General features: G+C 38.3%; 2 protein-coding genes across 4 annotated transcripts; one reads left to right on the plus strand and one right to left on the minus strand.

The window, feature by feature from the left end:
- On the plus strand, positions 1 to 5,632 carry LOC122672782 (probable protein S-acyltransferase 7). 2 transcript variants are annotated; one of them, XM_043870272.1, is made up of 6 exons: positions 1 to 94; positions 547 to 738; positions 2,747 to 2,929; positions 3,853 to 4,161; positions 4,781 to 5,014; positions 5,104 to 5,632. In XM_043870272.1, exons 2-6 carry the CDS (start codon positions 619 to 621, stop codon positions 5,545 to 5,547), a joined length of 1,290 nt encoding a protein of 429 aa, XP_043726207.1. In that variant the 5' UTR covers positions 1 to 94; positions 547 to 618; the 3' UTR covers positions 5,548 to 5,632. The 2 variants fall into 2 exon arrangements, with proteins under 2 accessions (XP_043726207.1, XP_043726208.1); XM_043870273.1 differs by lacking the exon at positions 1 to 94 and having other exon boundaries at positions 431 to 738.
- A 1,135-nt stretch (positions 5,633 to 6,767) lies between these two features.
- On the minus strand, positions 6,768 to 20,704 carry LOC122672886 (DNA repair protein recA homolog 3, mitochondrial-like). 2 transcript variants are annotated; one of them, XM_043870391.1, is made up of 8 exons: positions 20,551 to 20,704; positions 18,607 to 18,664; positions 17,061 to 17,278; positions 16,561 to 16,648; positions 15,618 to 15,790; positions 13,025 to 13,171; positions 12,214 to 12,348; positions 6,768 to 7,535 (listed from the first exon to the last, which is right to left on the minus strand). In XM_043870391.1, exons 1-8 carry the CDS (start codon positions 20,605 to 20,607, stop codon positions 7,146 to 7,148), a joined length of 1,266 nt encoding a protein of 421 aa, XP_043726326.1. In that variant the 5' UTR covers positions 20,608 to 20,704; the 3' UTR covers positions 6,768 to 7,145. The 2 variants fall into 2 exon arrangements, with proteins under 2 accessions (XP_043726326.1, XP_043726327.1); XM_043870392.1 differs by lacking the exon at positions 20,551 to 20,704 and having other exon boundaries at positions 15,618 to 15,792; positions 16,556 to 16,648; positions 18,607 to 18,767.
- Between the last annotated feature and the right edge of the window lie 1,063 nt (positions 20,705 to 21,767).

Consider the following 21,767-nt stretch of genomic DNA (forward strand, 5'->3'; position numbering starts at 1 on the left):
CACTAACACAGCTCTTACTCCTTGGAAGTCGAAACTCTAAAAGCTCAGCTTCGGTTTTCTCTACCTCTCCTTTAAAATCTCATTCCCTTCTTCGAATTCGGGTAATAATACTAAACAGTAAACATTCCCCACAGCTTCTGTCTTCTTCTCTACATGTTTTATCCACATTCTTCCCCCTCATTTTTGCTGCATTATTCCCTAACCTTCTTTCTTCCATAGCAGAAGCTCTTGCTTTAATTTTTTTTCCCCTTAACATTTTTTATTTTTATCCAATTTTGCTTTTCTTCCCGTGTTTCCTTCATTTCATTACATCTCTGCGTGTTAAGCTTTTCTGCATTTTTCTTGTTAATCATTTATAGTTTCTTTCCTTCCCCACACCGCCCCACCAAAAAAAGAAAAGAAAAGAAATCTAAAATTTTCCTCGGGTTTGGCTGAGATTTTATTGGGGCATTACAACCTCATTGTGAGGGAAATTAGGGAAACTTTTCTTCTCCATCGATTTCGATGAAATTGTTTTCTGGTGACGTTCCTCTTCATTTCTTTGCAGATCGCGAGGTTAGAGGTTAATGTCTTGCTCACGCTGAGATTTGGCGTCTTCTGTGCCAAGATCTATCGAGGATGCAAGAAAAGATATACACAACACCTCCTCCACCACCTCAATTCTCCGATTCCAATCGGCGGATCATTGACCCTAATGGCCCATCTAAGCAAGTCTATCAAGTCTGGAAAGGAAGCAACGTAAGCTTCCTTGCATTCTCTCTCTTCTTCTATAGAATTATACATATATTTATTTCTCTGGTACTACATTCTCTCTTTCTACAGTTTTTTTTTTTTTGGAAATAACATTCGGATCCTTCCCATCTTGTTATCACCATATGTGAAATGCTTCTTGTTTATATTTTTTGGGTATTTTCTCCATTTGAGGTACACACTTTTGAACCTTTGTCTCAAAAGCCTGCTCAAGAGGTTCTTTCGATTATATCATCAGCTGGTGCATCTATACTTTGAATGCTTTAGGGAGTTAATTCACTGAGAAGTCCTATAATAGGATGCTGTAAGGAGTTAGATGTAATGCTGGAGAAAGTTTATTCAATAGAAAGCTATTCTATAATAAATGAAGGGATTAAATTCGCTCACCTTTTTCAATCAAAGTATCAAAGCATTTTGGGAGCAATGATACAAGTGGCATTAATGCACACTTTGGATAAAACTTAAATTATTCTTCTAGAGGGAGCAATAATACGAAAATGCCAGAAAGACTGAACTAATGCTTGCCAAATGCAAAATATTCTTTTGTTCCTGGTATATTCTGTCATGATCTTTCTGTTTCTTCAACATTGTTCTTGGGAAATTGACTTAAAATGTGTTCTCCATTTGGGTTGGCAACCACTGATTAGGTCTATTGTTTAAAAAATGTAGGCGGTGGATGCCTCAGAAACAGAGACAGAAGGATAGTAAAATGCCCACTAAATGCAAAATATGTTCTACCTTCCATGTATATGATGCTATCAGGCTCTGCTTCTCCCATGATTGCTTTTCTGTTTCTTTAACGGTGTTATCCCAGGCAATTGACTTACATCAAACCTCTTCCCTCCGTTTAGGTTGGCATTGGTCCACTTATATTGGATGTGAATTCTCCACAATGGTCTTGACTTCAATTCAATTTGTTTTCTTACAACTACTAGTTGTTAATTTATCCTATTAATGAAAATTATGATTTCCCCCCAAAGTTAAATGGATGCTTCGGTTTTTTTATAATAGGTCATGACTTTTTAAAATTATTCTACAAGATCTTGTGGCTATTTAGTTTGTTGCTATCCATCAATCTTCTTCTGCTTGGAAAGTTAAGAAAATATGTGTTTCTCCTCTGGTTGTCGAAAAATCATCTTCATCTTCTACTATGAACTGTATCTTGCAACCAAGGCAGTAAAACTGACCGATCTGCCCATATTTAAAGTTTTGTCAGCCCCTCTCCAAGGTACCATCTCCTCTAATCTTCTACTAGCTTCTCCCTTTTTTTTTTGTTTCCCTGAATCATGATTAGACGCCTTTATTATTCCTCCTCCTGAATTCCCCCTTCCCTTTTTTTGGAACATCTAGTTTCTTTACTCAGCGGGTTACATTTTTTATTCTTTAATTCTACATTTCTATTCTTGTAATCTAATCCTCCCTCCGTCGCACAAAGACTGTCTGGTTTGGAGTTCTCCAATGTCCCAATTTGTTAATCCATTAGAATATTAAATGCTTTGAAAGCTTCTAACTTCTCCCTATTACCTTTAGCATGTAGTGCTAATTAATGCTACCACTACATTTGTGCGTTAAGAGGGTTTGGGGGGGGGGGGGGGGAGGAATAAGAATTTAATGTAGTTGAAGGAAATCTATGAAGGGTAATTTGGAAGTTTAATGAAAATACTGAGGGAGTTAAGCCAATCAAAGTTCTCCTTAAAAAGTGAGATTTGTCATACTTGACAATCTTTGTGGGATGTAGGGAATAGTCTTGTTTGGTCAAGAATAATTTTTTTCTACCTGATAATATAAGATACTTTCTGGTTAATGAAAACGTCTGGTAGTTCAATTAAAGCAAATCTTGTTTTTTATTCTCATGGTTCTGACCTGAAGAACTTGCATTCATTGTAAAATCTCCCTAATTGTGGAAAAAGAACCACATATTCATTACACCTTTTCCACTCCTGTACTAGCTCAAAAGGATCTAATCCCCCTTTTTTTTTTTTTAACATTTTTGCAGAGGTTCTTTCTTGGAGGCAGACTTATATTCGGTCCAGATGTTAGGTCACTATTTTTTACAGTATTTCTAATTGTAACTCCAGTGATCTTGTTTGGTGCTTTTGTTTCTCAAAGGCTGGTTAATGAGTTTTCACACCATCTTGGCAGTCTTATAGTAGCAATTTCTGCTATCTTCACAATATATGTGAGTTTCCCTTTTTAATATCTTTCCACTTAAGAGTAGCTTAAAGCTTTGTTCTTGTTGCAGTTCTGGTAACTTTGTTTCTCCCTTGATAGATTGTAACTTCCTCTATTTGAAACTACTATGGTGATATTATTCATATGATGCCTCATTTGATGGGATTCTGAAGGGATTCTAGATTCTAGCTTAACAAGTCTTTAAGAATCCATGCACAGAAGACCCAATTACGTCAATTTGCTAATCTCACTCAAGAATCATTGTGAGAATCTGAGAAGCATCTTTTGCACAGAAGACCCAATTACATCAATTCATGTTAGATTCAAGAATTAGGGTGGTAGGATCCTACCCAAATAAAATGTGGAACAACCTGATTCTATTCTAGCCTAGAATCCAGGATCAGAAATTCGCCCTTGTGTGACCTAATGTCCAAGGGCTAACATTTGCTTCATTTTGGATCATCTAAAAATCTTAGGTCATCCAGTAGATATACATAACCGGAACTCGGGCCATTTGGATGACATTAACTAAACAGTGAGGTTATTGAATTTGGAAATTTCTTGTTGCCATTGTTAAAATGATGACTGCTTGTCTGACAGGGTCATTAAGTCTGCTAGATTCTTCATCTATAGTCCAACCCAGTGAGTATCCTAATAGCTGGACTGCTCAATCTCAACATGTTTTTGGATTTGGAAGTTCCAATTAATTTCATTCATGGGAAGTTCCTTGTGTTTCTGAACCTTCTCTATTATGCATTAACCCAAAATGCATGATCCCACTGACTACCCACCAGATGGAGGACAATAACTGTAGTTTTGGGTATTACAATTATGAGAGATCTTTTAGGATCTTTGGCTGTATGTGTTGGCGATTTCCTTGGCTGATTGTTTATAATGGCTTATTGATGCTGCTGGCTTGCCAACTTGCAGATCGTCATTCTTCTGTTCCTTACGTCTGGAAGAGATCCAGGAATTATTCCTCGGAATCCTCACCCTCCTGAGCTGGAAGATGAAGTTGGTGCCTCTAGCTTATCCACAGACTGGGCAGGAAATCAGAGTGGTGCTCCAAGTATACCTCCCACAAAAGATGTCCTTGTCAATGGGATGGTGGTCAAGGTCAAGTACTGTCAGACATGCATGTTATATCGACCACCACGATGCTCTCATTGTTCTATTTGCAATAACTGTGTTGAGCGGTTTGATCACCATTGCCCTTGGGTAGGGCAATGTATTGGGATGGTATGCTCCAATTCTAAACATCTTGTTCATTGCATATTCTTTTAAAAATTGAGTTTTTGACCTCTTTGTGCTTGTGCAAGTTGGTTTGGGATGCAATAGGTTTTTTTAGAACCTTCGGGTTACCCATTCGTATCAGACTATCAGACCATAGTAGTCTGCTTTGACGGACACTTAAAAAGTAAATTAGATACATGGCAGAATGGTAGCATCTACATATTATTTACATTTAGTCATTTACATGCATTTATCATGTGCAAAAGTCGTCGTAGGATAGAATTGTAGCATCACACGCAAAATTTTTGGGGTTTATAGTGCATTTGATTGGAAGTGCTGGGTGAAGCAAACTTGTGCAACATAGATTCTTTTAGAAACATGACAAAGCTAATAGTTCCTCTGGTGGATCACTCCCTTGGATATATATGGTTATATGGTTAAAGAAACAAACAATATTGAATCATTGCACTAGTCGATCTGGACTTTTTCACCCTTTTCTTTTGAGTGTAGGTTTCTCGTTGTTTGAAATCATATTGGATTAGTCCTAGTTCTACAGGCTGTTATTTTAGATGCTTTCGTTCTTTCATTGGACTTAACTGTTCATTCAATTGTTCATTTGATGCAGAGGAATTACCGATACTTTTTCATGTTCGTGTCCTCCACTACCATGCTGTGTCTATATGTTTTTGTATTCTGCTGGGTAAACATCACGAAAATTATGGAAGTTTATCATTGTAATCTTTGGAAAGCTTTTCTGAAATCCCCTGTTTCAGGCATCCTCATATTATACACATTCATAGCTGCTTGGTTTGTCGGAGGGCTGACAGCATTTCATATTTACTTAATTTGCACCAACCAGGTTACTTCCTCTTTCACCCTTCACAAGCATCCGCCATTCTTACCGGTTTGCTCATATTTTACTCAAGTCTTTCTATTGTTTATATGCAGACAACTTATGAAAATTTCAGATATCGGTATGACAGGAAGATGAATCCACATAATCTTGGATGGGTTTGGAATGTGAGGGAGGTCTTCTTCTCTAAGATTCCCAGTTCTAAAAATAAATTTAGGGCCAAGGTGAAAGAGGGCTCATCTTCTGCCTTCATCACATCGCTCTCAATTGGCCATGTCATGAGCCCAGAGATGCCTAAAAGAAGCTTCGACATAGAGATGGGTGGGAAGCGTCAGGCTGTTGCTGCGGAAGAGTTTGAAGATATACATAATCAAATTGAGAGAGTAGCTGCGTTAGAGAGATGTGGTACTCAACCAAGACATACCAGCTGGGTCCAAAAAGGCAACTGGGAGATCACACCTGATTTACATGCATTGTCTGCCGAGTTTGGAATGGAACATGGCTTAACAGATAGAGAAAAGATCCACGGGGGCCATTGAGGTGATTGTATAGAAAGACCAACTTGATTGAAAGGGGGTTGTCTTGTTCTGAGAGTTGGCACAGGAGCTTTAACTTATACTAATCGCCTCATATAGGAGGTGTTGGCGATTAAGGAGATGGCCCGTGGGGTTTTATTTCCTCTTTATTTTTTTTGGGTTTGAAGGGGGGGGGGGGTGTGTGAGGGGAGGGATTGGGGGCGCCCTGGGTCAAATTATTTTGTACACTGGAACTGTTTTTGTAGTAAAAAGGAAAGTTGATGGTTACATTGTGTCTTGCATGCAGTGTGGGTGTTTTATCGTTTCCTTTGAAGCCAGTCCCCAATTTCTCTCATCTTTTGATACTTCTTAGAGTTGAAATTTTTTTGGTCTAAAGCAGAATAAGGATTGAGGATTCACCCCCAACTTACACAGGTGAAGGACGACTGGTTTATGATGTATGTTGACTGAACTGATCATCTGAGAATAGTTCTGGTCCTGCAATTATTCAAGAGGTGTGCGTTTTTATATTTCTCAGTAATGTCTGAAATATCAACTGGTGGGGTGATTTCTCACCCCTGAGAATACATATGGATTACCACTTTTGTTTTCCAACAAACACAGAGTCGGTTCACTACTCCTTCCTATTCCATTTGGTTTGGGTCTTCTCTGAATCCATTCCTCAAGAAGACAAGTGAGAATGAACTCAACGGTTCAAACACAAACACGAAATGAATGCCCAGACAAATATGTCATTTTCTTAAACCCCTATTTTACGGGATCCCTGGTGCAAATGATTGTGAGTGGCGTGTTTGCATTGGAAATATGACTGGCTGCCCATCTCATGTCAACCGAAATTACCAAAACTCTTACGAATCTGATCATATGATTCACAGACTATATATCATTTTCATGCCAATTTTAGCAAATCATACTCCTCTGTTTTTATGGACTTTTTTCTTTTTATGTTGAAAGAAAAAAGAAAACATAAAAAGGCTGGAATCCTCAATGAGGTTTTGACACCCAGCAAACAGTGTAAAATAAGGGGGGGGGGGAAATCCAAAGCATCCAACCAGAAGTCCTTTCTTATCTATAGCTCAAACTATGATCTGAATGGACAAAGTTGGCATTGTCACTTGTGAACGCTTCCGCACTAGAATAATCATAATGTACTTTACATCAATACCTCAGATGATCATAATAGAAAAATAAGAAATTGAAATACATTAAGACACAGAAACAAATGAACAAGGAACACATCCATTTTCTATTAAATTTTGGCAGCTACAATGAAAACTAGTTGGATATCACAACAAAGGCATCCTGTCCCTTCATCTTTCATCCATGCCATGCTCTAGTATATTATCTATGCACATATTTATATCAACTTTGTACATCAACAAATAAAATAGAAAAGACTGCGGCCAATTGGGAATCCATTGCACCTGATTCTGGAGTACCCATAGCCAGCCAATATAGATCTGAGGATACCCCAACTCTATCCCACCAAATTTGTGCGTGTCTATACTTGAAACCAGAACACATTTGCACACCCAGAAGCCTCATTCTTTTGCTGGAATAATGTAGCCAACTTGGTAAACAACATTCAGCAGATTGCAACTTTACGCCTCAGCAGCAGTGATTGCTTCCTCATCAGTTGTATCAGATGAGATGATCTCTTCCATCACATCTCCATCCCGGTCATCAACTTCTGGGTCTTTCTCTGTCTCGAAGTGCATTATCTTATCCCGGAGCTTGATTATTAATCCCTCTCGAATATCCTCATTCTCAGCCAAGTATCGTTTAATAGCATCCCTGCCATTGAAGCTTCGATTATTAAAGCTGTAGAATGCCCCTCCCTTCTTTGTGATGAACTTGTGCTTGCAACCCAACTCTACAATCTCTACATCACGGCATATTCCCTTGCCAAACTCAAGCTCAAACTGAACAGTTTTAAATGGCGGAGCATGTTTGTTCTTTACTATCTTCACAAGAACTTGACTTCCAATGACCTTAAAAAAAATCATCTATCAACAATAAATATATTCCTATTTTAAGGAAAACATGAAATTAGTCTACTAGTCAAGAATAGCATTATGAAGCGATGGAATGAGTATTTCTGTAGCCTCCTACATGGGACGTGTCGAGTAATATTGCATTACTGCCCTTACGAATTATAGTACTACACATCGGGACACCACTTGTCATAGATATATACGCAAAATTAGGGTGTCTGAAGTTAAAGAGGCCTTAAGAAGGACGAAAGTAGGCAACACTCCAGGCCCAGACGGAGTCCCTATCGAAGTGTGGAAGAGCATAGGGTTATGTGTTCTAGCATGGCTAACCAAGCTGTTTAACAAGATTTTGAGTACAAAGAAAATGCCACATGATTGGAGAAGCATAGTGGTCCCGATTTATAAAAATAAAGGTAAAATTCAGAGCTGCAATAACTATAGAGGCATAAAGCTAATGAGCCACACGATGGAGTTATCTGAAAGGGTAATTGAGACCCACCTGAGGAAGAAAACGACTATTTCGGAGAACCAATTTCGCTTTATGCCTAGTAGATCCACGATGGAAACTATTTTCTTACTTAGGAGACTCATGGAGAGGTATAGAGAGGGTAAGAAGGATCTTCATATGGTCTTTATTGACCTAGAAAAAACCTATGATAGAATCCCTAGAGAGCCAATCTAGCACATTTTAGAGAAGAGAAGGGTGCCATGTAAATACATGGATATAATTAAAGATATGTATGACGACGTGGTGACTAGTGTAAGATCTGTAGGGGATCATAATGGTGAGTTCCCAATTACACTTGGGCTACATACATCATCAAACATCTTCTTAAGCCTCTCCACAAGAGCAATAAGTTCAGGGTCGAACATCATTCAGATTTAAGTACTTCAGCTTTGATACCACATATTTGAAGTGTTATAAGAGCAATGGCAGACTGATAAATAACTGAAAGTTGTAACTGGGATGGCAGTATTGTAAATAATGGAAGTCGATTTAATATAGAAAATAAACCAGCAAGTGGGATCGCACATTTGATGAGGAAAGGGTAATTTTGGAAGAAAAAAATAAAAATTAAAGGGGAATACAATGCAAAGGTGGGGGTATTAATGGAAGCAGGGATTAAAAAGGGTAATAAATTGTGGGAGGAGAATAACGAGGTTGTCTTCAACCTCAGGAAAACAGGACAGCGGCAAAGAGAAACAATTCTGCAGTGAAGCTCCCTCATGAGCAACCCATTAGCAGAGGGATTTTGAGTTCGACTCACCACAGTAGATCTATAGATTCAGCGCCAACAAACACTAACAATCATGAAAGGAGTCGTCTCAAGCCCTGCAACTACACTAGGTGATAAGCATAGGTCCAGGTATGAAGATAAGCTTGATTCTCACCACAGGAATATGTGCAGAGCTCCAACTCACAGCCGTGGTATTATTAAGATCAAGTTTTAGGGTTCAGGTTGCCTTTGAGAGGGGTTCCTTCGCCCTAAATCTCAGGCTAAAATGGCTAGGGAGGAGAGAGATCAGAAGCTAATATGGAGGAACTATGGTACTGCTGAACAGAATACCCATAGCTATGGGAAAAAGGGATCAGCAAGAAATAAGGGGAAAAGGGAGAGAGGGCTCACACGAGCAATCAACCACACGGAGGTTTCAACCAAACAAATTAATTCATTCCAATCTGATTATTGATTGATTACACTGGTATTTAAAGAAAGTAATTAAAGATTCCTAATCAAACTTTAAAACTGGGACTCATAACTAAAATTAAATCCTAAATAGAATCTACCACTAAATAGCCAATTAAAACTGAAACAGAAAATTACATGAGAAAACTCAACTAATAAAACCCTACAAAATAAATAAATTAAATATCCTACTTTGACCCAAAGATCCAATTGAACCCAGTTCATCTTGGTTTGGATTCTCAAACGGGTTTGACCCGGCCCATAGAACAGCTCCTGCATCACGTCGCCCTTGACAACTACGATTCTTAGTACACTGTGCATACACTAGTAAACTTGGGTCAATAACCACAAGTACCATTTTGAGTTTTTGTTTTTTTGTTTTGTGAAAATAGTTCATGCATTGTGTTTAGGAAGTAAAAAATAGGCTGTATACAAAAAACAAGAGCAAAAAAAGCATTTCTGGGCCTCGAAACCACCAACTCGAGTTGGCTGGGAAAAAATCCCTGGTTTCAACCATATCTCAGTTTCTGGCTGGTCGAAACCGAATTTTAGAACCCTGGCTACATCAAGGATCATCCTTAAGCCCATACTTATTTGTGCTTATCATGGATGATTTAACTCGAGACATACAAGATGAGATCCCTTGGTGTATGCTTTTCATTGATTTTGTTGAACGAGACAAAAACATGGATTAACGCCAAACTGGAGTTGTGGAGACTGGAGACCTACCTTGGAATCAAAAGGTCTTAAGTAGATCAAAGACAGAGGACATGGTAACGGTGAATGAGGTGGTCAATATCAAAGATAAAGAGATACCTCAAAGTGAATTTTTAAAATACCCGGACACCATCGTAAATAAAGAAGGCAATATAAAGGATATGTTTCCCAGATAATTAAAATAGGATGGTTGAAGTGGAGAGGTGCAAGCGGCGTTCTGTGTGATCGGCGTATTCCTTTAAAACTGAAGGAAAATTTTTATAGGACTGCCATTCAACCTGCCATGATGTATGGTGCGGAATGTTGGGCAGCAAAGAAGCGGCACGTTGATAAAATCAGTGTGGCGGAAATGAGGATGTTGAGATGGATATGTGGCAAGACTAGGAAAGATAAAGTTAGGAACAACCATATTAGAGCGTAGCAGGGAGTAGCCAAGGTTTAAAGTATCGGTATCGGGTATCATATCGGTCGGGCCATTTTAAGAGACGTACCGTATCATATTGGATCGTATCGCAGATATGTATTGATCGGTGCAGATACACATGAAAATGATTAAAATACACATGGAAATATACTTTTGGACACAAAAAATTAATATAAACAAGCAATATATGTCATATATCATGCATATACACTAAGAATTGTAAATAATGTATAACCAGACAAGTGCGGCACTTTGTAATTGTTATAGGAGATGAGATTTCTTACATGTAGGTGATAGATCTGTACATAATGTATTACATATATTATACACATAAACATAGGTTCTTTTATGGAATCCATTTTCGTTTTTGGGTGAAAAATGGTAGATTTGAGTTCAAATCTTTGCAAATGTATACAATGCATACATCTAATAGTTAGTTGAACCTATTCTCCTTGAATCATAGCAATTAAAAGAACTAAAATGCAAGATTTGAAGTAAAAGACAGTTTTTTGAAAAAAAATCTACCTTTCCCTTCAAAAACTCCTTCAATCTTCAATTTTTGGATGTTAGATGCTCCAAATGATGTAGTTCCACAACTATTTGAATCATTTTTCATTATGGAATGGAATCCCTAACAAGATTTGGGTGAAAAAAGGGCTTATAATCCAATTATTCTTGGTTTTCACCTTGGCTAGAACCTAGTTTTTCCACTGTAGGTACACTTTGGTTCGTGTTTTGTGTAAAATGTGATTTAAGTCAAGTGTATCAATATGTATCAGTACATATCGATACGTATCGAGACACTTAAAAACCAAAAAAAAGGGTAACTTTTAGTACGTATCGAGTCTATAGATACGTATCGGTCGATACATATCGATACACCCGATATAATACATTTTTTGTAAAAAAAAAGAAAAAGAGACGTATCGGTATCGGTGGTATCGATACCGACCGATACCGATACGTATCGGCCAATACAATACTGACCGATACTTTAATCCATGGGAGTAGACCCTATTCATTGGGGACAGGTGCATGAACGACAACTCCAATATATTGAGCAATTACATTTGAAGATCATCGTATAATTTTGACCAACCCAAAAAGGCAAAAAGAAAATGGCTCAAATTTATCCTACAGATCTACATAGGTGGGACTATAGTTAATCCAAGGAAAAATATGGTGCAAGATGTGCTTGGGTATGATACACTAATTTTCTCAATTTACGTATATTATGACTTTTTAAGAAATATACTCCATCCGAAATTTGACTGCTTCATTTGGAGAAGAGAAAAAGAAACACACATTTTAAGGAGGCTTTTCCAAAAGCATTAAAGGCCACTATTGAAGGCTACTACGACAACATTTTTTCCCAAATAATAGCCCCAATGCCTAGATCACCAAATGGTCAAACAGAAATACTGTTAGAGAAAGTGAACAGTTTCCATGCCAAGACGACCATAATGGACAAACATTTTGGGACAGTATAAATACATCAAGTAAGACAGCCATTTTTAGGACTGAGGGAGCATAAGATACGCATATAATTTTATTTTTTTTTAAATCCATGTTTTAAATATTGAAATACATAATCAGGTATGTTTCGACATACTTAGGATTGAAGAAGGAAGAAAATTTTTCTTTCAAAAATACGTGCATTTGGGTATCAAACTAAATATGTGTAAGACCCACTGAAAAGCAATGTTTTGCACACCCCCTTGGTGGTTAAATGTAAATGGGTATTATTTCAGTCTAACAGACAACCCTGATACCATGTTTCTATGCAATAAGTCTAAGCATTAACTTTTTTTTAATAGATAAATGGTTGAAACTTGAAAGTAATTACCTCTTCTCCCTTCTTGACAAGCCCGGTTCTTTTAATATTTAGGCGGACTGATGCATAAAACTTCAAAGCATTACCTCCTGAAGTAACTTCAGTTGGAACTCCAAATCCTCCAAAAGTGGCCAGCTTTGATCTCACCTGAAAACATGTGAGAAAAATTTTTGAATCATGAAATAGATCAATATTCAAAGCAGAGTTCCTCCAAGCTGGCTCCCCAGCTCTTGGAGGAACCTGCTCCCCTTAGTAACCAGCTAAGATGAATTGACCTCCCTAGAATTCAGATTCCTCGCACTGGCTTACTCAATCATTATATTGCTGAATTGTTGGGACCCATCACAACATGTATTATATGAATATTTTGGATCAAACTATGAGAATTCCTTAGATCGGTACAAAGAATTTCTCTATGAAAGGTTAACCCAAAATTTTCAATTCAACTCTTCCGACGCTACAATAACCAGGCTTGTATGAGGTCAATTAGTAAATTCAAAAGCCATAATTTTCATATAATTTTGCTGCCTTCTAACAAGTAACAATGATAAAAGGTTATGGACTGATGGTCATGCCAGATATGGTATTTCAGGAGATATATTATACAGCAGTTCAGTCTATTCCAAAATCGAAGGTTATTAAGTTGTATAGTGTCTGGTTTTTTGTCATAATCCCTTTGCAATTCTTTCTTGGGGTTCTTTGATTCACCATTATCCACCAAAAGGGGAAGAGGATAAAAAGACTTTTTTATTGGGGGGGTGGTGTGTGTGTGTGCGTGTGTGTGTGTGTGTGTGTGTGGGGGGGGGGGAGGGGTCAGACTTACTTGATTTATGAAGATCAAAATAGTCTGAGAGAGGGATAAAGAATGGCTCAATTTGCGAAGTGCCTGGCTCATCAGTCTTGCTTGCATTGCCATGTGAGCATCCCCCATTTCACCATCAAGCTCACCTTTAGGCACAAGAGCAGCTACCTGTAAGTAAAAACAGATCAAAAATTCAACATTGACAAAGGAGATCATCAACAACAACAACAACTAAGCCTTATCCCAACTAAATGGGGTCGACTACATGGATCCATGCAAAGCCAAAGAAAAAAATAATATATAGATATGTGTGTGTGTGGGTCGATGTTCTCTGTGCCGCAGCGCAGGCTGCGCCCAGACACATGGGATGGCATTTCCACCATTTAGGGGGGCGGGGCGGTCATTGCGCCCACTTCCCATGTGTCTGGGCACAGCCTGCGCCCCTGGCATAGAGAACATTTTCCATATATATATATAAGGAACACAACAACATCAACAGCAACTCAGCAAAATCTCACCTAAATGGGGTCGGCTACATGAATCCTTGCCCTGCACTAAGCTCTATTCAAGGCTATACTTGACATAAGACCTAAGCTATGCATGTCTATCCTCATTAGTCATTACTTCTCCTAGGGTAATTTTTGGCCTGCCCCTACTTTTGGTTCCTTTGATCTAGATCAGATCACTCCTCTGTACTGTGGGGCATCCCAAGGCCTCCTTTGCACATGATCATGCCACCTCAAACGACTTTCACACAGCTTATCATGTATCAGGGTAACTCCCAACTCGATTCTAATATGGTCATTCTTTACTTTATCTTTCCTAGTTTTACCAAACATCCATCTCAACATTCGCATCTTTGCTACGCTTAGTTCAACTATATCATGTTTCTTAACTACCAACATTCCGCCCGTACATCATAGCCAGTCGTACGACTATCCTATAGAATTTTCCTTTCAAGTTTTAAAGGAATATGACGGTCACACAATACTTCGAACATACCTCTCCACTTCAACCATCCCACTTTAATTATGTATGAAACATCATCCTCTATACCACTTTCTTTATTTATAATTGACCCAAATTTCTAAAATAATCACTTAATGGTATCTCTCTCTCCTCAATATTCACCATTTCATTATCCGTCTTACTGGAGCTATAGTTACACACCATATATTCCGTCTTTGATATACTTATCTTAAAACCTCTTGATTCCAAGGACGATCTCCATAACTCCAACTTAGCGTTAATCCATGCTTTTGTCTCATCCAACAAAACACTATCATCCGCAAAAAACATACACCACGGAACCTCCTCTTGAATGTTCTTGATTAAATCGTTCATGATGAGCACAAACAAATAAGGGCTTAGGGCTGATCCTTGATGTAACCTAATTGTGATTGGGAAATCACTACCTTGACCTCCCACTGTCCTCACAGTAGTAACCACGCGCTCGTACATCTCTTTAATTATATCTGCTTACTTTCTCAACACCCTTCTCTTCTCTAGTACATGTCATATTAACCCTCTAGGGACTCTGCCATATGCTTTTCCTAGGTCAATAAAGACCATATAAAGATCCTTCTTGCAAAGTCTAAATCTTTCCATTAACCTCCTAAATAACTAAATAGTTTCCGTCGTGGATCTACCTGGCATAAATCCAAATTGGTTCTCCGAGATAATAGTTTCTCTTCTCAAGTAGGCTTCAATAGCACTCTCTCATAATTTCATTGTACGACTCATTAGTTTTATGCCTCTATAAAGGAGATAATCCAAACCATCTAATTACTCTGTCTAGGGAAATTGTTGGACCCGATATGTCTGGCCCCAAATTCTGCATAATTAAAACACGTGGCACAAGCAGGATATGCATTCCACAAAAACCATCAATCTCCTCTCATGATGTTAGGGGCCTAATTTGAAAATAGTTTCATTATTTTTCTTATTATCATTATTTTTTTTAACCCGAACTTACCTGGGACCCGGGCCAGCCCCAAAATTTTATTAAAACATCAAAGAATAAAGAATACGGGGGGGACATTCCACCTTACCCCAAACCCAAGAGAACCTCTTTCACCCTTACCAACACCAACTTTTATACTCTAAGGATCGGCAGACCCTCCCTATCCTCCCTAATGATCCCTTGAAAAGCCCCCAAGGGTAAATCATCCTGCTGGAAAGTGACAGAAGACCCAGTCTCCCAAGCCCGCTTGGCCAACCAATCAGCAGCCCTGTTGCTCTCTCTGTAAGCAAAAACAACCGTGGCCCGAATCGCAGCAATCAGCACCAGAATCTCATTAAACCAATACCACCCTTTCCATAGACTACACCTCTTCTGGTTCACCAATCTAACCGTGTAGGCCGAGTCTGAATTCACCACTACATCTTTGAACCCCAGCTCCTGGCACAAGCTAAAACCGTCTCTCAAGGCCCTCAGCTCAGCTAATGAGTTCGTGCACAACCCGTAGTGGTTAGAGAAAATAGTTTCATTAAAACCACAATTGCAGGAAAATAAGCAAAAGCTTGGGAAGAAAATAAGAACCAAGCCTTCTGCAATACATGCACAGTACATATACGCACACAACAGTGGAAACCTTCTACTTGAACTACTTACACTGTCCACAACAACAACATCAACAGAACCACTGCGGATTAGGGTATCCACAAGGCTTAGTGCTTGTTCACCGCAATCCGGTTGTGACAGAAGCAAATTTTCAGTCTTTACGCCAATAGCCTCGGCCAGTTTTGGATCAAGAGCATGCTCAGCATCAACAAATACACAGTAGCCTACAAGAAGGGGATTCATAGAACATGTTAATAAATTGGAGCATCAGATACTGGAAAAACCTGAATGCATGCAAATAAAAACTATAATTGGTAATCCCCTCCTTGAAGTCATTGGAGAAAAGAGAAGAAATTCCATTCAATTAGGGAAAAAAAAACAAATGCATGAGCTTGTCTCAATACAAACTTATTTAATAAATATTTTTAAAATAAATTGAGAACACCTCTATGTGAAGATGTTTCATGTTTGGGACTGCTATAGACATATATTTCTTTGTTTTTTGGGTCCTATGATCAACATGTAAGACTAGTATTTAATTGATGGGACCATACACTTAAGGGATTTTAAAAATCAATTAATCAGTCAGGGAGAAAAGATGCAACAGATTGGGCAAGCTATAAATCTTAGGATGGTAGTATTTGTATGACTTTACACTCCCTCCAATAGATGGCAGGCAAATCAAATTGTCCAGATCAATTTGTAGGTACTGTGTACATGGAACAGATGCTAGACTTCTGCAATTTGCATCCTTACTTACAATACCTATACCAACTTTTACGAGAATGCATTATTAAGCAACCTCAAAGATACTGATAAGAGATCCAGCACAAATAAATGAAGTACTTTGTCCTAGGTTGTATCATTAATCAGCTTAGAGCAGAAATTGTAACACTTTCTTTAAGCTATTTGCGCACCCAAAGAATCAACTTCTTTACAATCACTTTAAACCAGAAAAATCAGGCAGAATACTTGTTAACAGCCTAACAGTCACCTCCATGTTTCTGTGCTTCAGCAATTGCATGAAGAGCGAGAGTTGTTTTCCCAGAAGCCTCTGGGCCATATATCTCCACAACACGTCCCTGCAAAATGACAAAACTAACATGTAACTAGCAAACCAATACAGTAATAAACGCTGAAATGGTAAGAGGTAAAGATTATCCCATTAATTATTCTAACCCTACGTATTCAATATAAGATAGAAACAACTGCAGGTTTCAGGTTTGCTACTAGCCAGAGAAAATGATAAGTGTAAACATGGGAGGCAAAACTAGGAAATAGTACTTGCTTATGATCAACAACAAATGCTTGGTCATTTTATAACTACAAAATGTGAGAAAGGTTCTCTTTAAAAATACTTAAAGATACGTTCATTCAAAATGGAGAGCATCCAACCTGATGACGAATGGAGATAATGAAAAATGTTATGATCGCTGAAAAAACTCACCACTGGGTAGCAACAGAACGCAATCCAGGTGACACAGACAGATTTACCTTTGGGAGTCCACCAATCCCCAATGCCATATCCAAAGCAAAAGATCCTGTAGAAACCACGGGAACATGTCTAGGAGAAACAGAACGACCAAGCCACATGATAGCACCCTTTCCAAAGGCATTTGTTATCTGATCCAGAGCTTGACGTAGGGCCAGATCTTTCTTAGACATGTTCTCTTCACCTGAGTCACTTCCATCAGACTTAGACTTCCTTCCAACTGCAAATGGAGAAAAGATGCCACCTGCAATCAGCTCATAACCCACAAGAAATTGTATTTCAGAAGTCAACCAGTCATACCGACCTGCAATCCTACAGTTTAGGAAGATGTTTATATCTTGCGTGGAGGTTTATTAGCTATAGATTAGTTTCTTATATAGGTTATTAGTAATTTAATTTTTTCTAGGATTCTTTGTTAACTAATTAGATTTAGATTGGGTTGCTTTGTAGTTGATTTTAATTAGGAAAAGTCTATAATGCTGTAATTGACTTTCAAACTTATAAATACAAGGATGTGGCTGGATTCTATAGCCAACAAATTAAAAAGAGAAAGAGAGAGAGATAATTGGTTTTGAAACCATGTTATGCTGTGAGATGCAGTGGGAAGGGTGAGATACCTATACCTGTGAGGGGTGAGAGGCCCATGGGAGAGAGTGAGAGACTCAATCCTATTTATCCATCTTCCTCTACCCTCTATATTCAATTTTTTTTTTTCCTATTGAATCCTGTAATGGCATTCTATTATGGAAACTACTGATCTATACCAATCAAAGGGAACCATCCTGCCAGAATTTCATCAGATTAGTGAAGGAATATTCTGCTGGAACTGCTGATCGATAGAATACTCAAAACAGAGTTTGCAATTTGTTTCCTCAAGTTTTCTTGCTGAGATCCTGCCTGGGGTTAGGTCTTGTGACTTAGCCTTACATTAAAAACCTTTGATACTTTTGTGGATAATCTGAAGTCGAGATATGACATCTTAATCTTGCTTGCCTTCAGTACCCAAAAAAAAAAAAGATCTTGCGTGCCTTACAATGCAACGTACTTTAGCATGCTATATATTTTACTATTTCTACCAATCAATATTATACAAATTGAAGTATGAGCAGTGATCCATAACCTAGTCTATATAATTAATTTTTCGAACAAGAATGGGAAACTTGTAGGATTTATTCCAACATTATTTTCTAGGTAACTATCTTAGTTGACCAATATCTAAAACTCAACAACTAAACTCAATAAATCAAGAACATCTACTATGGTACATGGATGGATTCCTTCAAAACAAAGTTATCAAACTAATAGGGCGTACCCAATGCACAAGGCTCCCGCCACTGCAGGGTCTGGGGAGGGTCATAATGTACGCAACCTTTATTGAGTTTAGTTATCAAATTAATGTTTCGATCAATTATCCTTCCCAAAATGAATACCAAGAAATTATAGAAATCCAATAATATATGAGTTTTCTTCTTTTGCGCAATGAAAATAAGAAGACAAGTGAAAAGTCCCAGTCGTTGGGGAGGAGGATCCGGGATAGAACCTTCAAACCTTTAGAAGAAAAGTTGCAAATTTGGAAAGAGAGCCCCCAAATCCCTTGTCTGTTACCCTGCAAAGAAATTAAAGGTTAGGGGGGGAAAAGGAAGGCCATCTGTCATGAATGATATTCTTCACAAGCTACCAAATTGTAAGATTTCAACAATAACCCACCGTAATTAATAACCCTCGTCAACAAAATATGTGATAAAATGTAGTATTGACCAAGATAAAATATACAATTCAGAAATTAAGCAGAAAAAACCAAGGGCGCATACTCTCATCCTGGGCTAAAGGGGCATTCGATGGTCTTCGAGATGGTATAGTTCCATTCCAGATTTGATTGTAGGGATCAATTGTATTGTCTTAGGAATTACAAGTGGACGGACCACGCCAGTCGTCTTAGTGTATGGTGTATAGCGGGTGCGTCCTAGTGTCTTCTTACTACGAGAAAGAAAGACGAAAATAGATGATTCTCGTTCTCAAAACTCAACTCTTTTTCTCTTTCAAACTAGGAGGATTGGCATTTGGCAAAGACATGATCTATCTCTTTCCTTGGTTGGAGTGGAACTTTGGTTTTCTTTAGCGAGGAACTGTTTCACTTGGCGGACAGTCGAGTGATCAAAGCGAAATGCTTTGGGCATTTGTGAGCATTTCAGCTTCCAAAATTCCTGGAGTCCTACAGCATTCTCACAGAAACAAAACATGGCTAGTAGATACCTATTTGGTTATAGTTTTTAGCGATCAGTTCTTCCGCAGGCTTGGAAAGGTGTCTTTCTCAATTCTAGAAGTTGAGGAGCCTATGCAGAAGAAGCTGTAGAAGAGCACCACGGTTCAAAACTGGAAATTAAGCATATTTTGAACAGTGGCTGTGTCTAATCAAGAAAAGTATGTATTTAATAGAAGGGATACTTGTAACTTATGTAATTTGCATGTTGATGTGTGTGCTCGTGTCAATAATGGGTACAAAGTTTTACAGGTTAAACCCACCCCAAACACAATATAGTGATTCATCAGTAAACCCTTTTTCTCATTAAATTCAGTAAACTATATTCAACATAAAATTGAATGTATTTCAGAATATAATGGCATTGACAGTACAATACAGATCTCTGCAGAGACTAGACAGTCCTCATTAAGTAGCTCTACACAAGTTTCACATAGTAAACCCCCACCCTCCCCCACCCCTCCACAAAAAATAAAAAAAAAGCATATAAGGATGTTGAGATGGACGAGTGACCAGCCTAGGAAGTATAGAATCAGAAATGAATTCAAGGGAACTTGGGAGAAAAAGAAATGTGTGACAAGAAAAGGCAAAGTCAAGCAAAATGGTTCAGCCATGCATCACAATGACCAATTAATGCATGAGTTGGAACGAAAAGCCAGACAATAACCAATTAATGCATGAATTAGAATGAAAAGCTAGACAAAGACCAATGAATTAAAACAATAACAAACACTTAAATGACAGGGAAGTAAAATCATTGTCTTAATAATGAGTAACAAACTACTTAAAAATACTCGTAACCACCAACCCCCCCCCCCCTCTTTTAATTTGATAAGTAAACATACTCACGGTATGAAACATAAGGAACAAAGTTACTGCCTCAGAAAGTTTTATCCAACATGTCCTTAACAAATGAAGACTCTTGCTAAGAAAGATTCAAGGCAATCTTAAATTGGCAAAAGCTTCACCAACGAGCGGTTTCGCTTCCTGCTGAAAAGATAGGATTCACAAAATCGAAGTTTTCTAGATGATTCCCGCATTAATTGACTGGATGCATGTGATTTAAACAAGATGGATCGATTCCAGAAACAGTTCTCTCGGTCACAGATAGCTACAGAAGGACACGTTCACATCATGTAATGAATTAAAGATAAAAGGAACTTCCAAAATGGGGGAGAGAGAAAAAAAAACAAATTATAAGGGGAGCTCTGAGGGTTAGGGAAAAAGAGAACCTGTGCTGGAAAGAGAGAACGGTTTAGATAAGAAGCATGTCGAACAAGCCTCGCCATTGGCAGCAGGCGAAGATTTGAATCCCCACGAAACACAGCCACGACGGAAACCAAAAAATGCTGATTCTAAACCTCCAACATACATACCCGTCTGCCGTGCAGTCACCAGTTACCACTTACCACACACGAGAGCAGTAGCGTACCGGAGTCAGCAAAGCTGCACAGGGCAACTCCTTAGGGTTCTTCCCTTTTTGGTTTCCCTCCTTTTTCAAGTCGTAGTTTTTCTTTTTTGTGTGTGCGCGCGCGTGCACGTGTATGGTTCATTAATGTCTTTGGGGCGTTTTATCTGAATAGAATGGACTGAATCCCGGAGTGGGGAGTTTTTCTTATTTTTATTATTTTTTTATAGTAATTATACATTACATGTATAATATTTATTTTGCTTTTTAAACCCAGTTGGTAGATCGGGAGGTTTAGCTCTTTTATGGACTAATTCAATTTCCATCTCCATTTTATCCGCCTCAATTAGGATAGTTGATACACATGTCACTGCAGCTTTCCTACCAACTTCTCTTAGAATATCTTTTGTCTATGACCAACCACCAGCTGAGTTAAGAGCTGGTTCTTGGAGAGAACTCTCTCAATTAGGAATTTATGACGCATTGTTGGCGGTCCTTGGATCTGTGTTGGAGATTTTAATGAGGCTTTATCCACATCTGAAAAAGTTGGTGGTAAATTAGAAAACCCATCTCATATTCAAAATTTTCAGGACGCAATCAATGATTGTAGTCTGGTTGAACTGTAATTTTCAAGACCCTCCTTTTCTTGGTCTAATAAACGAACAGGTTCTGATCTGATTCTATCAATCATAAGCAAGGTCTTTTGCAATGGGGAAGGCCTTCGTGCTCTCAATTATATTGAGGTTCAATGTCAGGCTATGGTAGGATCAGATCATTCACATGTGGTGGTCAATCTTTTGCCCATAAAGAAAAAAGGTAAATGCTTTTCCTATGAAGCTAAATGGGAAGGTCATCCAGACCTTCCAAATGTGATTTATAGTTCTTGGGTCTCCCACTTTCAAGGCTCCCCTTCCTTCCTCTTATCCAAGAAGTTGTTAGAGTGTCAATTTAGGCTCAGGCGTTGGAGTAAGATCCAGTTTCAAAATAGTTTGGTTGAAATGGATAAAATAAGCTCTGAGCTTGCAAAGATCCGAAATTATG

This window comes from Telopea speciosissima, chromosome 8 (assembly GCF_018873765.1).
Source record: "Telopea speciosissima isolate NSW1024214 ecotype Mountain lineage chromosome 8, Tspe_v1, whole genome shotgun sequence".
NCBI classification, from domain to species: Eukaryota; Viridiplantae; Streptophyta; class Magnoliopsida; order Proteales; family Proteaceae; genus Telopea; species Telopea speciosissima.

Bases quoted from the DNA above. Each gene is read 5' to 3' on its own strand.
- LOC122672782 (XM_043870272.1), top strand. From the start codon at position 619: ATGCAAGAAAAGATATACACAACACCTCCTCCACCACCTCAATTCTCC. The intron at 4,162-4,780 runs GTATGCTCCAAT...CATTTGATGCAG, and splicing joins TAGGGCAATGTATTGGGATG to AGGAATTACCGATACTTTTT. The intron at 5,015-5,103 runs GTTACTTCCTCT...GTTTATATGCAG, and splicing joins ACTTAATTTGCACCAACCAG to ACAACTTATGAAAATTTCAG.
- LOC122672886 (XM_043870391.1), bottom strand. From the start codon at position 20,607: ATGGCGAGGCTTGTTCGACATGCTTCTTATCTAAACCGTTCTCTCTTT. The intron at 15,791-16,560 runs GTGACTGTTAGG...CCCTTCTTGTAG, and splicing joins TGAAGCACAGAAACATGGAG to GCTACTGTGTATTTGTTGAT. The intron at 13,172-15,617 runs GTAAGTAGTTCA...TTTTACTTACAG, and splicing joins ATGTTGTTGTTGTGGACAGT to GTAGCTGCTCTTGTGCCTAA.